The sequence below is a fragment of the Cyanistes caeruleus genome, chromosome 2 (assembly GCF_971803275.1).
Source record: "Cyanistes caeruleus chromosome 2, bCyaCae1.hap1.1, whole genome shotgun sequence".
NCBI lineage: Eukaryota > Metazoa > Chordata > Aves > Passeriformes > Paridae > Cyanistes > Cyanistes caeruleus.
Window position 1 is genome coordinate 121,056,538 of NC_141702.1, and position 14,219 is coordinate 121,070,756.

Sequence of the window (14,219 nt, forward strand, 5' to 3'; positions counted from 1 at the left end):
ATATTTAAATGCTGAATGCTAAAGAAGCTTGGAGAGGATGTGTTGGCCCCTTCCTGGCAGTCCTTGCCTTGTTGCAGGGCCTTCGGTCTGTACAGAGGAGTTGCAGGCAGACAGAGCTGGACATACTAATTAACTGAAGCCCAGGACTGACCCCCATGGTACCTCTCTTCCAAGGTCTGTCTTGTTTGGCAGTCAGCCATGGATACTTGGGTTCTCAGTGCAGTATTCTATGCACCTGTCGATGCACCGTGCTTTTGGTTACTATGGCCAGACAGTATTCCCCTTGTCTGTTTTGTATGGAAGGTGCACAGAATTAGGCCTATGTGCCTTAAAAAGGTTAGGCAGCAGCCTGCCCCAGATCCCCTCTTCTTCACTAATCCAGTTATTCTCCTAAAGGAACTAGAATGATATGTCACTATTTCTGCTTGAAAAACTCATGCCAGCTGGTTTTTCCACGGTGTTACTTCTTAGGTGCTTTTACATTTGTTCTGATGTCCTGTCCTTCACTGTAGCATCTTTTCATGCTGAGTTTAGTCTTACATGACTAAATGTAAGTCCCTCAGTGCACCTCCTTTTACCACAGGAGTGACAGGACAGGGCAAGTAGGAAGCAGAGATAAAAGCACTGAGCAGAAGCAGGGGACCAGGTTCTTTTTCTGACCGTCCCTTGGATTTCCTTTGTGACTTTTTCCCTGCTTCTTTTCTTTCCTGCTCCTTCAAGAGAACACAAGTGCTTACCACACAGCTATAGCATGAGTTTAAAGTAACCCACAGCTGGATAAAGCAGAACACACTTAGCACAGATAGCTTTGTGATTCTCTGGTGTGCTTTTGTGTAGGTCAGATGGGGGAGGCTTACCTTTCGTTCCTACTTGCTGAATCTCTGCTGCCATTGCCTGTACATCAAACACCTCAGTCCCACCTCTGGTTTCAGGGATGTGCTGATTAGCAAGGAATGTGGGTTGTGTGAGGTCTTACTTTCAAGTCCTGCTCGTGTGGAGGAGATTGCCATGTCTGCACCCACCAAGAACTGGATGCTTGGCCATCCTGACACGACTTACCTTAAAATAGATCTGTGTTGGTCACGCCAGTCAATGAACTTACAAGGTATTAGGAGAATACACAATAAAGCAAATGCAGTGTAGTTAGGTGTCATGCATAGACATGCTGTGGTATTGCAAAGCAACTTTCTGCTTTCAGCTCTTAGGCAGTGACTTGTGCGGGACTGTGCCTTTTTGTGGGGGTTCTCGGGCTCACTCAGGCTCCTACTGACCCATGATTTACCTGATGAACAGTTTGACCATGGTAAACAGGGCTCGAGTGTAAATCCAGGGCCTGGAATATGACAGTCATCTCAGTGGAGCAACAGTAGTTGGTAGGGAGCGGGGAAACTGAGATCCTGGAAAAGGTGAGAGCGTGCCTGCAATTTGCGGAAGTGCGGGTCGTAAAGAGGCTGCGTAAGGACACTGGCAATGACTAATATGTTGTCCTGTCTAGATGCAAACTTGTGTGCTTGGCAGCAAAACAAAAATAGCATGTCAGCACAGGATACAGATGTGTTTTCACAAGTCACAACGAAACTAGCTGGCTGGCCTTTACAATTCATTTATCAAAGCACTTCCAGTTCCCATTTTGAGGCTACAGGCTAATTATAAGCATCATTTCAGGAACGAGACACAGTGTTCAGCTCACATTATATTCAGTTTAAAAAAAAAAAATTATCTGAGGAGTGTCTGTTTTGGTTTTGGAGTTGTAAGCATCCTGAGAGGATATTTGAAAACATGCCTCTGAAGTAAACAGAATTTTTGTTGCTGATTTGGATCTTAAAAATATACAGATATTAAGGTAAAGAATCAGTCCTCCACTCACAACTTAGATGCTGATTTGCCTTAGAAACCCTCATATACTTTTTTGTGGCCATTAGAAGTCGAACAGTGAAAACTGCTGCTGGCTGAGAACCGGTTTGTGGGATCTCACCCACAAACACCTTTATCTGAAAGCAGCCAGAAGCAGCAGTGCTGAAGACAGGGTCACCAGCTGCATGCTCTTGCCCCAAATATGCTCATAGGTGCCATGACACTGAATATTGTTCTAAGACTCAGATCACAGGAAGTGCTGTCCTACCAGGTTTTAATAATAATAAAATTTTTTGTAAGCTTTGTATTTATTAAGATATATACGGGTATTACTGTTGACCACTAACAAAACCATCCAGCCCTTATCAATCTTGCTGCTGTTGGCCTCACCAACTTGTTAGATTTTGCCACTTTTTCATTTGAGGGCAGAACTCAGTGGTTCTTATGTGTGTGCCAAGACTTCATTAAGGAGGAAAAAAGGTTATGTGCTGTTTTGGGGTTTTTTTGTGGGGTTTTTGTTTTGGGGTTTTTTTTGGTGTGGGGTTTGGTGGCTTTTTGTTTGTTGTGGTTTTCCTTTGTTTTGTTGTGCCTTTGTGGAGCTTTGAGCACAGCCAGGAGTTGTCATCCCTTCGTCTGTGCTGCTTCAAAATTATTTCAATTTTCCGTGGAAATTGTGGAATGTGATCAAGTAAATTTCAAAGCAATTTCCAGGCACAGCTTTTGGAGCCTGTGACAAACTACAAATGTGAAAGAAACCTCCTTGCTGGCTTGCGCAGCTGTAAAAATCTGCATGGGTCATATGTGGAAGTGGCACTACCTTTTGAAGGGTTGAGGGCAGAAGCCCTAAGCCTTCCACTTCTCACCTACAGACGATGAGCCTGGCCCCAGCCAAGGACTGGGGCTCCAGGGAGGAATTTTCTCTCCCAGCAGCATCCAGTTCATGTGGGATCTGGGGGGGCACTGCTTCTGCCTCCTCTTCCTATGGAGGATCAGTCACATACAGAAACATACTGCATTTCCCAAGGCTCCTGGGAGCAAATGTGGTGTTGACCCCTCTTTATTGAGACAAAGAATGGCTCATGCTCGGTATTCATGTGCAGAACGTCCAGTGGGAGCCTGTGGGTGTTCAGCTTTCACGGGGATGGAGCTCTCTCACTTTGCATGATGTTTAGCAGCACCAACTACTTTAATAACAAGACCAGGTGGTGGGAATGCACACTGCAGAGGTATTCCTCTTACAAGCAAAGCGGTTGGTGTTCTCCCTATTTAAAAAAAAACAGGCGGTAGAAATAAAGTGAGCTGAATTGTCAAAAAAATAGTCATCAGTGAAGATAGCAAGGAACAATTTGTACACTCCAGAAATTCAGCCAACGTACCCATCCATGGGTGAGACACATGCGTTTTTCTTGGTGGAAAATAGTTTTGCAATTGTTTCTGCCCCATGAGCCCTGAGGATTGCTTTGATGGCAGGGAGAGGCAGTTTCTGTCCCTGTGCAGAAGGGTGATGCTTCTATTTATGTGGCTGGTTTAGTGCTGATTGTGTGGCTCTACCAAGTACAGTAGATAAGGATCAGTTGTTTGAAGTGTTGCCCCTTGCTAGTGTTGCTCATTGATGGCTCTGGTCTGGTGGGAAGCTGGATCCAGCCCTGGCTGCTGTGTGAGGCCACCAATAACATGTCTCGGACTGATCATACCTTTTCTGGTGCCTTTGCTGAAAAACACAGAAAAAATGCTACATATGAAGTCAAGGCACCACAGGAGGAGGGGGAGTGTGTGAAGGGTAAGAGGGATGGAGACGCAAGAGGAGAAAGGCCTGGATACAAGGATAAGATAAATGAAGGGAAAAAAGCAAGGAAACGGAATAATGCTTGTTTGGAGAGTGTGTGGGTATGGGTGTCAATCCCAAGCCTTAGAAATAGTATGTGATAAAAAAAAAAAAAAAAAAATGGGTAGGGAGAAAAGAAAGAGGCTGTAGACTAAGAAGAACGCAGAAGTACAGGCAAAGAACCTGGGACGGGCATGAGTTTTAATGAAACTGGGCACGAGGTTTAATAAAACTTTGAAGAGTCACCGTTGCTAATAAGAATGTCCCCTGCTAATTTGTGTAAACATGTGACCTGGCAGTGACATGGCTTCTCCTCTGTCTGCTCTCAGTCCTTTTGCTCCTCTGGTCCATCTGCCTGCTCTAGGCTCTGGTCCTGCCCCACTCTCCTGCAGGGATGGCACAGGAACATTCCTCACCATGGTGCAGATAATCAGTGTAATCTAATAACTGATGTAAGCTGTGTTGCCATAAGGATGCTGGGAAAGGCAATCAGGTTTTAAACTAAGGGTTTGCAGAGAAAATATTTATCAAAGTGCTTTCTCTGTTAATGCAGTCCATACTTTGAAAATGGAGAACGAGGGTTAAAGAAAAACTGGAGCAGAACAAGAATTAAAAATAAGCCCTGAAGTTAGTGGTTACTGTGCCATGTGCACACTATTGCCAAAGAGCTTCCAACTTGATGACAAAGCTGTATATAAGCTTGTGTGATGAAATCTGAAGCTGGACAAACACAGCTTGGTTTTCATTTATAGGTTAAAACCTGTAATCTGTCCAGCTTCATAAAGATCCTGACAAAGTCGAGCCAAGTTTTAGGAAATCTTTGTTGAGTTATAGTTTCCAATGGAAACTATGCAAAAAGGACAGGTTTTAATGCCAAAAGAGACAAAAATTACGATTTTTACTGTGTTTTACATGAAGTTTGGGAGTTAAAGTCTAAACTTAAAGTAAAATAAAACTTGCAGACTTCTGACCAACGAAAGAAAAACTTTACTAGACCCACAGCTTTTTTTTTTTTTTTTTCTTTTAGCTGTCCATAGTCTGTCTGTGTGGGTGCAGGTTTTTTTATTTACCACAGTGCCAAAAATGACAATGGAATACAGATTCTTCTCTGCCTCTTTTCGTATTAACAGACATCTGGAAACTCAGCTTGTGTAATAAATGGGCCTTAGAAAGTAGGTTTTGCTGTACAGAGTCTCTTTAGGGAATGGTTGTGTTAGTGCTGGCTGTGCTGTAGAGGGGGAAGTCAGCTGGATTTGTGTTTTCCTATTGCAGATGTTGTGCTGGAGAAGGCCATGCATAAGTGCATTCTGAAGCCGTTGAAGGGTCACATTGAAGCGATGTTGAAAGAGTTTCATACCACGGATGGTTCCTGGAAACAACTGAAGGAAAACCTGCAGCTGGTGCGGCAGAGGAATCCTCAGGAACTGGGTGTGTTTGTTCCAACACCAGACTTTGTGGACATTGAAAAGATTAAAGTCAAGTTCATGACTATGCAGAAGATGTATTCACCTGAAAAGAAAGTCATGCTGCTGCTGAGAGTTTGCAAACTGATTTACACTGTTATGGAGAATAACTCAGGTACGGTGCTTCTGGCAGCTCAGGTTCACTGATACTTCATACCTGATGTTGTCTTTTAGAGGAATCAGCCCATCTCATTCTGTAGACAGGTCTCCTGCTGAAGCTCTTGTAGCCTCTCCTTGCCCTTTTGAGGGGAATTCTTCCTCTCTGCTTCCGACCTGCTGTCTCTGAGCTATCTGGCCACACATCTCAAAAGCTCAGTCTGAAGCAGAGTTGTTGTCATGGGTGGAATGGGAGCTTCAGACAAAGTTAATTAGAGAAGCCCCTTTCGTGGTGCAGGAAGGACCCTCCTGCTTCTTAAACTCTTTCTCAGAGAGGAGTCTGGGTGCAGCTGGATTCAGTTTTAGCCCAGACTTTGTCAATGGTTTAATAAGTCTAAGGAATTGTAGAGGTGTGATTGAACCTTTGTACAGTTTGGTCCTACAGGATTAGGGATGGCAAACCAGATATAGTTATATAAAAACGAGCTATATTTGGCACATCTCTGTCAGGATGTTTAACTTCGGGGTTGATGAGTCAGACTGGATTTAGCATAATTCAACACCAAAAGCAGCATGACACCCCTTCCTAGTTCACCACTGATAGCTTTGCAAAACAGGACATAGTTTTACCTCATTCCAGGCAGAGCATCCTATAGATGTGAAGCAGCTGGAAAAGACCGGCTTTCCTTAACTTTTTTTTGAGGCTTTTGAAGTTTCCCAGCAGAAAGGCTGTCCTGTGAGCCTTGAATTTAACACTGATTCTAAATGAGTATTTTTCTGCAAATTGTAGTAGAGGTAACACCATACATTCAGCTACTGTAATTCAATAGCATGTATGCAGTATGGCAACTACAAGGGTTTTGTCTTAATGGGTGGAGAAAAGCAGCCTCTAATCCAGTATTTTTGGCTTTCTGTGACACTGAGTATGCTCATTTGGGCATTTTCTGTCATGCTTTTGGAACAGAAATTACATCTATTTCTGTCCTGTAAAAAGAATCCAAAAGCACCTTTGAAACCTAAATACTGAAATGGCACTGCAGACCAGTAGTTTTTACCTCCTGAGCAGTCAGTGGTCCAAAATGCTGTGCTGGATGACATATGATGACATTCTCTCTTGCACACTGCTGTGACAGGTCATGAGCTGAAGTGTAGCAAAGCTATGGTAGTGGGAGATTTTTTTTCCCCCTAAATGAGTATAAGCTGCTGCAGGGTCTTGGCAGTTTTCTTTCTAAGGAAGCACTGCATGTGCAGCTGGGTCTGGTGCAGATCAAGACACCTGCTTTCTTTGGAGATTTGAGATGAATAATGAAAGCTCATGGCTGTTAAAGTTCCCCAGGTACTTTTATAAGATTTAGGATTGAGCTCCTGCCCAGCTTATTATTGCATTTCGAATTTCTGCATTTTAAAAATGGATATAGGGACCTTGGCCTGAAGTTCTGTAAACTCCTCTTTCGTACTGTGGCATTATTGCATTGAGTAAGGTATTTCCAGCATGCAGAAGGAAAACTCTGAGAGGCTGCTGCTGATTAAGTGCCACACTGGGAGACTTGGGCTAAGATGTGGCAAGTGGTCATTGTGCTGTCTGGTTTTGTCATATAAATTTTGTTAAAGGTGGCATTGAGCCAGCAGCTGTTTGAGTATCTGTACTCCCAGCAAGTAAGTGTGTTAGCTGGACCGTGTGCCTCAGCTGGTGTCACTGAGTTTCACCAGTTACAAGCTGGCTCCTGCTCTGGGCCATTCTGAGTGACCATCGCATCCATTCTGCAGTAAACACCGTTTTGCCAGACCCAAAGGTTTGGCCACGTGGGGATTTCTGATCAGAAAGTCAAAATGCACGAGAAGTGCCAGGAGCACAGGCAGGCCTAGGTATAGCACAGTCTTCATGGGTCACTGTCACACCAGGCCCTTACAGTCTCTCCCTGTCCTTCTTGTAGGCTCCCTTCAGGTACAGGAGACCTTGCTCACTGGTGTTTTTGTCAATTGTCTGTCAAGGAAATGAGTTTTATTGTAAAATCTAATAGGCTTTTATATTCAGGCTTCTCTGCTGTGGAATTCATACTCAGACTGGTGTTTGTGTCCAGATGCTTCCAGAAAGTAGATGCGATCTCCGGATCTATAAAGAAAATGCCTATTCATCACCTCTTAGGCAATGGTAGCAGTGCAGGTGAAGGTCAGGCCAGACTGGCGTGGCAGGCTTTTTACCAGTTCACCAGTTGAGCTGGTGCCAGGGTGAGCTCAGTCTCTAAATTTCCCTTGCATGCCTCAAGATGTGCATCATAAGATTTGTGCTTGTTTGAAGAACAGGTTTGACCTGGTCTCCTGTGCAGTGAGTGTCAGGTGATGTTCTCTTTGCTGCACATTGGTAACTTTAAGGGGGTCTGGAGTAATACAGACATGATGGGTAGACAAGGCACAAAAGAGCGCTTTCTTTTCAAACATGGAAACTGGTAAAAAAATGTGGTTTGTCTCTCACTGCCTGTGTTCCCTTCAACCCAGGGAGGCTGTACGGAGCTGATGACTTCTTGCCTGTGCTGACGTATGTGCTAGCCCAGTGTGATATGCTGGAGCTGGATACTGAAATCGAATACATGATGGAGTTGCTGGATCCATCCTTGCTCCATGGAGAAGGTAATCTGTTCCTTTTTACTGGAGCTGCCTGAAGGAATAGCAATGGGGTGTTCTTCCTCTTAGCACTGTTGCTGTTCCCTGTGTTTGAGCAGGAATCCTATTAAGGGGAGACCCAATGATAGTGATGTTGATAGTGTAACAAGAGAATATTCGTCATCGTTTCCACTGCTGGGCAGCTTGCAGACCACAAGTCCCAAAGGCCTGAAAATCTGCTGCTGTGTATTGCTTTGTGAGCAAATACGTTGTCTCCAACCCATTTTGACTCAGCAGGCAAACACATGCACTGTGCAGGAGCCAGATGCTCTTAGCCTGTTGTGCCTGAAAATTTCCTGAAAGGATTTGTGGGGCAGCAGCACTCAGCGAATTGTGACTTGAGTTAGGTGCTTTGTGAAGACTTCTGGGGGACTTCTTTGCAGAAGTGCTTTCGAGAATGTCACCCCCTTTTAGTGATCTTTGTTTTTTTCCAATATTTGCTTCTCACAAAGTGTTTTTACAAGCCCTAGCACTATGCTTCCTGAGGCATTTCTTGAATGAGGGCTAAAGTCTGCTAGAGGCAAGGAAATCTGCCTCTTTGCTATTTCCATGGTAGCATTTTTAATGAAGATGTTTTCTGCAAGGCCCTTCTAGGCCCCCGAATCCAAAAGGTTTATGAGGAAGTTTGTAGATTGTTGCAGCGAAGCCTAGCTGTGTGTCTAGGTATATGTGTTTCCTGTTCCTGCCAGTTTCTGAAATTGCCGTATCCTCTTTCATGTCAGTATGCCTGGGAGAATTCATGCCATGAGTCCTCCAGTTTGGCACTAGTCTATTCCTGTCTTGGTGCATTGTTAGGAATCTTAGCATGGAAAAGACTTGAGATGTGAAACTGATTATTAAGCAGAAAGGTTTACGGGACTATTAAGTCGTGGTGCTTTGAATGCAGCAAAGAAGTCTGTCCATTGACTGGGCCTGTCGCTTGTACTAGCTCAGCTCTGCTGTGCAGAAAAAAAACGTGTAGTGCTTTGGGGTTGTGCATTTCAAGTTCAGTGTATTGTCTAATTTATCTAATGGGTCTTGCATGAACTTTATGTGTTCATCTTGTTGCAAAGCTAAAGGCTGAGAGGGGATTCTGTCAGTAACACAAAACTTAGTACCACGGGGATAGAAAGCATCTCTGAATGCCTCTGAATAGACTGTGCTGCCTCTTAGCTGGACACTCCCACCCAAATAGTTGACTTTAAAAAGAAAAGACATGCAGCGTGTTGTTTGTTTCTCCTGACTGCTGAGGACTGTTACCTCCGGCTGAGACTCTTTTTTTTTACTTTGTGACCTGCATCTTCTTTTGTACATTGGCAACTCTGTTGTGGCTTTCATTTGTTCTCTACTCAGGTAATAAAGGTGGAGCATGCAGGACTTTTCACACCATCTCCTGAACTAGTTGGACATTCTGGGGAATGCTAAGAAGCTGACAGATCAGTTGTGGCTTTAAAAACAAAGGCAACTCTTTGGGATGATTCCAGAGTAGGAGTCTCACAAGCTGTTGCAGCTTTATTGCCACTGAGGCTGGTTGCTTTTAAGTTGATGGACAGTGTTAGATTGTTTCTTACTTTGTTTCAAACAACAGCCACGTTTATTTCACCCACTTCTGAAGCTTGGGAGGAAACCAAAGCACTGATAGAAAATTGTTTAGAATAAAGCTGGTGTTCCAGCTGGAGGAGTAAATGCTCAGGAATAAAGGAATAACATGAGTCATTTAAGAAATCAGCTTTCCTCAGCAGGAGTGGCGCAGACATGGACAGCGCTGTATGATATGGAGCACATGCAACCCCTGCCTGTCTCCAAACAGCTGAGACCACACCCTCCAGTGTTGTGCAGGCCAGGCAGGGTTTTCCTTTTGTGTGTAAATATTCTGGCAACCTTCATATCTATATGTGTGGCTGGGTGCCTCTCAGTGCGAATTTATGTATCTCAAAGAAAACTGCCTGTACTTGTGACTGCGACCGCTCTAAGAAGTTCTTCCCTTTCTGTCCTTCACAGGAGGCTATTACTTGACAAGCGCTTATGGAGCACTTTCACTCATCAAGAACTTCCAGGAAGAACAAGCTGCCCAGCTGCTCAGTTCAGAGGCCAGGGATACTCTCCGACAGTGGCACAAGAGGAGGACAACAAACAGGACAGTACCTTCAGTTGATGATTTTCAGGTAGAGCTTAGATATAGACAATGGGATGATTGCGTTGTTGGAAATTCCCATTTAAGAGGTACAATTTGTAGCAAATTCCCTTGGGACCACAAGTAGAATTGAAACAGTGCTGAGATTACGGCTGGCAAATTTTCCTCGGTTTTGAAGTCTTTGCACTTTTTATCAAACAATTTCATTATGATGGTCTGAAGAAAACATCAAATAATAGAGTTTTCTTACTTTCCCCTTTAAGTCATGTAAAGTGAGGACAAATTCCATTGCATCTTAGATTCAGCTTTTTTGCACATTTTATTGTTCAAAAGATCAAATCCGGATTTCCAGGGGTATAAATCAGCCTAACTGCCCAGTAGTCAGTGGTGACATAAAGCAGGTAGCAGAGAGGAGAGGTGGGAGAAATGTTCCCCAACAGTTTTGAAGTTTAAACAGGCAGCAGAGTTCTGTAATCAGGATGTCCTCACGTTTGTTTGTGGGTTTTTTTGTCCTGTGTTTTGTACTGCTCTTCCAGAGTAGGCCAGTACCTTCAACTGGAGAATAACAAAGTAGTGGTTATTACTTCATCTTCTGAAACCAGGCCTGCATCTCTTCCATCTGCTTTGGACTGACTGTTCAGGTGCAGCAGTTTGTGAAAGAGAGAGGGTGTTGGAATTGGGAAGAGAGGATTTACTCCTTGGAGTTCAGCTGTCTGCAGTTAGGAAGAGGAGAAGCGATTACAAGCACTTCCAGTGCCCAAAGCCCGTCCATCTCCCTGGGATCCACGTTCTGTTCTGCTGACCTGTGCTTAGGTGTCATATTCCAGCAGCTGGAGTCTTTGTTCTTTCTGGCAAAGCTCTGCACTTTCCATAGGAGCATCCAGCATGTTGCATTTCTGCTGGGGACAGAAGATTCTTTCTGCAGGATCTTGTAGGAAGTTTCATCTTCTCTTTCTCTGCAAATGAACTCGGTCCAGGCTCAATGTTCACTTGGATGCAGGAAGATGCCGGGGGCAAGGAAGAGCTGTCACCGAGGGCATCCAGTGCTTCTCCTGCTGTTGCCTCTTTCAAAGCAAAGCCTTGGAGTAGTGGAGCCCACTACTCCCAGCATGTGCTTGGCACAAATGCAAGCATTTTGCTCTCTGCTCAGAATGGCAGTTTTCTCTCCTCTCTCTCTGCGTCTTGCAGTCCTGAAATGGAGCACCTTCCCTACAACCAGCATGGAGCACACCTGCAGCTCCAGTCATCTTTCTCCCAGGGAAGCAGGGTGTGGTCATGGCATTTCTGTGCTGCAGTCTCACAGCTTTGCCAGCTCTTGGGCCCTGGAGGGTGTCTTTCCACCTTCCCCAAAGGGATGGAAGAGCAAAAACTGCAGTACTTTGATGATAATAAAATACAGCTTTCTGATCCCTATGGAAATAATTTTGATACTTAGTCTATGAGTTATAGGCATCTGTAAAAAAAGTCAGCTTTTCCTTCTAGCAATCCTGTCCATCATTCGATTCAAAGCAGGTCTTGTGTGTGGCAGCTGCATTAACAATTAAATCTTGTGTATTCTTCCATATCTAGGACTGGGTTTTTTTCTTCAAGTTCTCCAAACCAGGTAACAAAAATGGCTTCGTTCTATTCAGTCAGGTTCAGTCCCAGTTTTTAAAATGCTGTTGCAGAGCTTTAGTGTTTCAGTCTACGTGGTATCAAGAAATAATTGATTGGACAAGAGTGCTTTTTGGAACTTGAGTCATTGGAAGGCTCTTCTCAGTCCTAGCTTTTAACAGCTCGTTTCTATGAAATGTAAACTTCTGCCATTGGGGTTTCACATGCTTAATTTATTCAGCATATGAACCATGACTGCCAGCTCAGTCAAAAAGCAACTCTTTTTCACTGTAATTTTTTACACTTCCTTCAGTCTTACTGCATTTTAGTCTTTAATTCCAGCTATTTTTTCTTTTAAAACTGTCTCCAGTTTAAAGACAATTTTAGGAGAAAAAGCTCTCCGAAGAAAATGGGTTTCAGCACTCCCTTCCCACCAATACAAAAGGAATTTCTTGGATGAGGGTGAGAAAAACTGCTTATTTATCAAACAAGGTGCCGGCAGAGCACAGGAAGAAATGAATACCTGTTAGGTATTGGAGCTTGTCACTGCAGAGAAAGCTGGTGGATTTAGAGAGTTCTCTCTTTAGCTGGTCCAACCTTCTCTGAGGTCCGGAGCTGGGATGCAGCGTCCCGCGGCCTCCCTGCCGGCTCGCAGCGTCCGGCTCCCACCAGTGCTCTGGTTCTCGGACCAAAGCTGAGCTGAGCAGTTCCACAGGAAGCCACAGAAATCAGCGGAGGATTGCTGTAGCAGTCCTGGGAAAACTTCTTGCCTCAGCTAACAAAAAACAAAGTAGCCAAAAGCAGAGTGCCTGAACACAACCCACGCCAGAGTTCCCCTGGCTCCCACCCCTCCCCTAGACCCAGCTTAAAGCTTCAGGACACATTTCTCGGCATAAAGCAGACAATAGGGGAAATACAGTATTTTCATAAAATCACTCCAAGACAAAAACAAAGAGGAAGCAGGTGTAACTGCATTTCCCTGTGGGGCCTATTTAGAATGTATCCCTGTTAGCAGAGTTGTGGGTGTGTGTCGGTTTCTACAGAAGAAAAGATTCAGCTTTTGCCTCAAGATCGTGTGCATTTACTCGAGTGCTGCAGAGTAAACTTTCTTTCTGAATCCCTGTAAAAAAAATGAAACGCAGTCCTGTGAAGCTGGGTTAGGCTGCAGCAGGCTGCAGCTCATGGAATGACCGTAATGTCCAGGGATCACCAGGGTATGTTTGACAGCTGGAGCAGGGAGGGGCTTGCTTTTTGTTGCTGACCTTTTTTTTCGAGTTCCTGATGTCTGCTGTCTTGTTCCACAGAACTACCTTCGTGTTGCATTCCAGGAAGTTACCAGTGGCTGTACAGGAAAGACTTTGCTAGTAAGGCCATATATCACTACCGAAGACGTATGTCAGCTTTGTGCTGAGAAGTTTAAAGTGGCAAACCCAGAAGAATACAGGCTGTTTCTTTTTGTTGATGACACCTGGCAACAACTGACAGAGGATACCTATCCTCAGAAGATCAAGGCAGAGTTGCACAGCCGTCCACAGCCCCAGGTCTTTCACTTTGTCTACAAACGCATTAACAGTGACCCATATGGGGCCATCCTTCAGAACAGCAACGACTCGGCTGCTTAAAATCAGCAACTTGTCATTTTTATGTCTGTTTCTTGGTAATTGTTACAAACATCTTTGTTGGCTGCCTTCCTTAGGAGCTAAAACATGCCTTAAACCGTAAGTGCCTGGTAAAACACATGCTGACATTTCTGACATTGCTTACAGGACGCAGGCGCACGGCGCATGTGGCCAGTTAAGCAGAATATTCCACCAGCATGTCTGGGGAGACAGCCCACGAGGCTGCATTTCTTGTACCACAGGCTCTTCTACATCATATTCTACTGTGGGCCTTCACAGGTCTTGGCTGTAGTGTGCAAAATACAATTTTCTTCCACTCGTTGTTTCCACAGCTGTCATTTGGATTTGAATCCATGTGCAAGATGAGTCTGTGAACTGGCCGGGATGAGCTCAGTTCCGCCAGCAGGAGGTTGACAAGACTGTCCGATGCAGGGCATCACTTCACTCAGCATTACCTGGATGGTTGCATCCTTGTCTAATTTTTTTGATTACAGAAAATCACCATGTCTATATATATATATATATATATATATATATATATATATGTATGTATATGTATATATATATATAAAAATAAAAAAATAGATATTTTATAGCAGTTGCAGGTAAACTGTCAGGGTTGGTTTTTGAAATATTTTTTTAACTATAAAATATTCTATAATTATGCATGTGATTTTTAACATTTAATACACAAGAATAAATCTCTTGCTGGTTTTAGAGTCTTGCATTGAAAGTCTGTGTGGTTTCTCTTCTTTCCCTGTTCCAGAAGAGTTCTTAGGAAACTTCTGTACCCTCAAGGCAGTTTTGCTGTATGTTCTCAATTGTCTTCTGAAAATTATACCATTTTATTCATTGTGCTGTGCAAAGCACTTCTCAGCCTCTCATCACGTTCATTCCAAACAGACGGAGATACCGGGAGGGGAAGAGAACAGGCAAAGGTGAAATTGCCCTGAGGAGATCAGGGCGGTCACTGGTGGCACGGGCTGGGATTAGGG

General features: G+C 44.1%; 1 protein-coding gene across 25 annotated transcripts in view; it reads left to right on the forward strand.

Moving 5' to 3' along the window:
* RIN2 (Ras and Rab interactor 2) overlaps positions 1-13,957 on the forward strand; it is a 63,848-nt gene extending 49,891 nt beyond the window's left edge. For 21 of the 25 annotated variants that reach the window (XM_086879409.1, XM_086879407.1, XM_086879411.1 and 18 more), the window contains 4 exons: positions 4,952-5,257; positions 7,735-7,866; positions 9,880-10,043; positions 12,910-13,555. In XM_086879409.1, coding sequence (XP_086735535.1) covers positions 4,952-5,257; positions 7,735-7,866; positions 9,880-10,043; positions 12,910-13,227 — 920 coding nt within the window. In that variant the 3' untranslated portion in view covers positions 13,228-13,555. Of the gene's footprint in view, positions 1-4,951; positions 5,258-7,734; positions 7,867-9,879; positions 10,044-12,909 lie in introns of all 25 variants that reach the window. The other 4 variants (XM_086879402.1, XM_086879404.1, XM_023923027.2 and 1 more) reach the window with 1 other exon arrangement.
* The last annotated feature ends 262 nt before the right edge of the window (positions 13,958-14,219 follow it).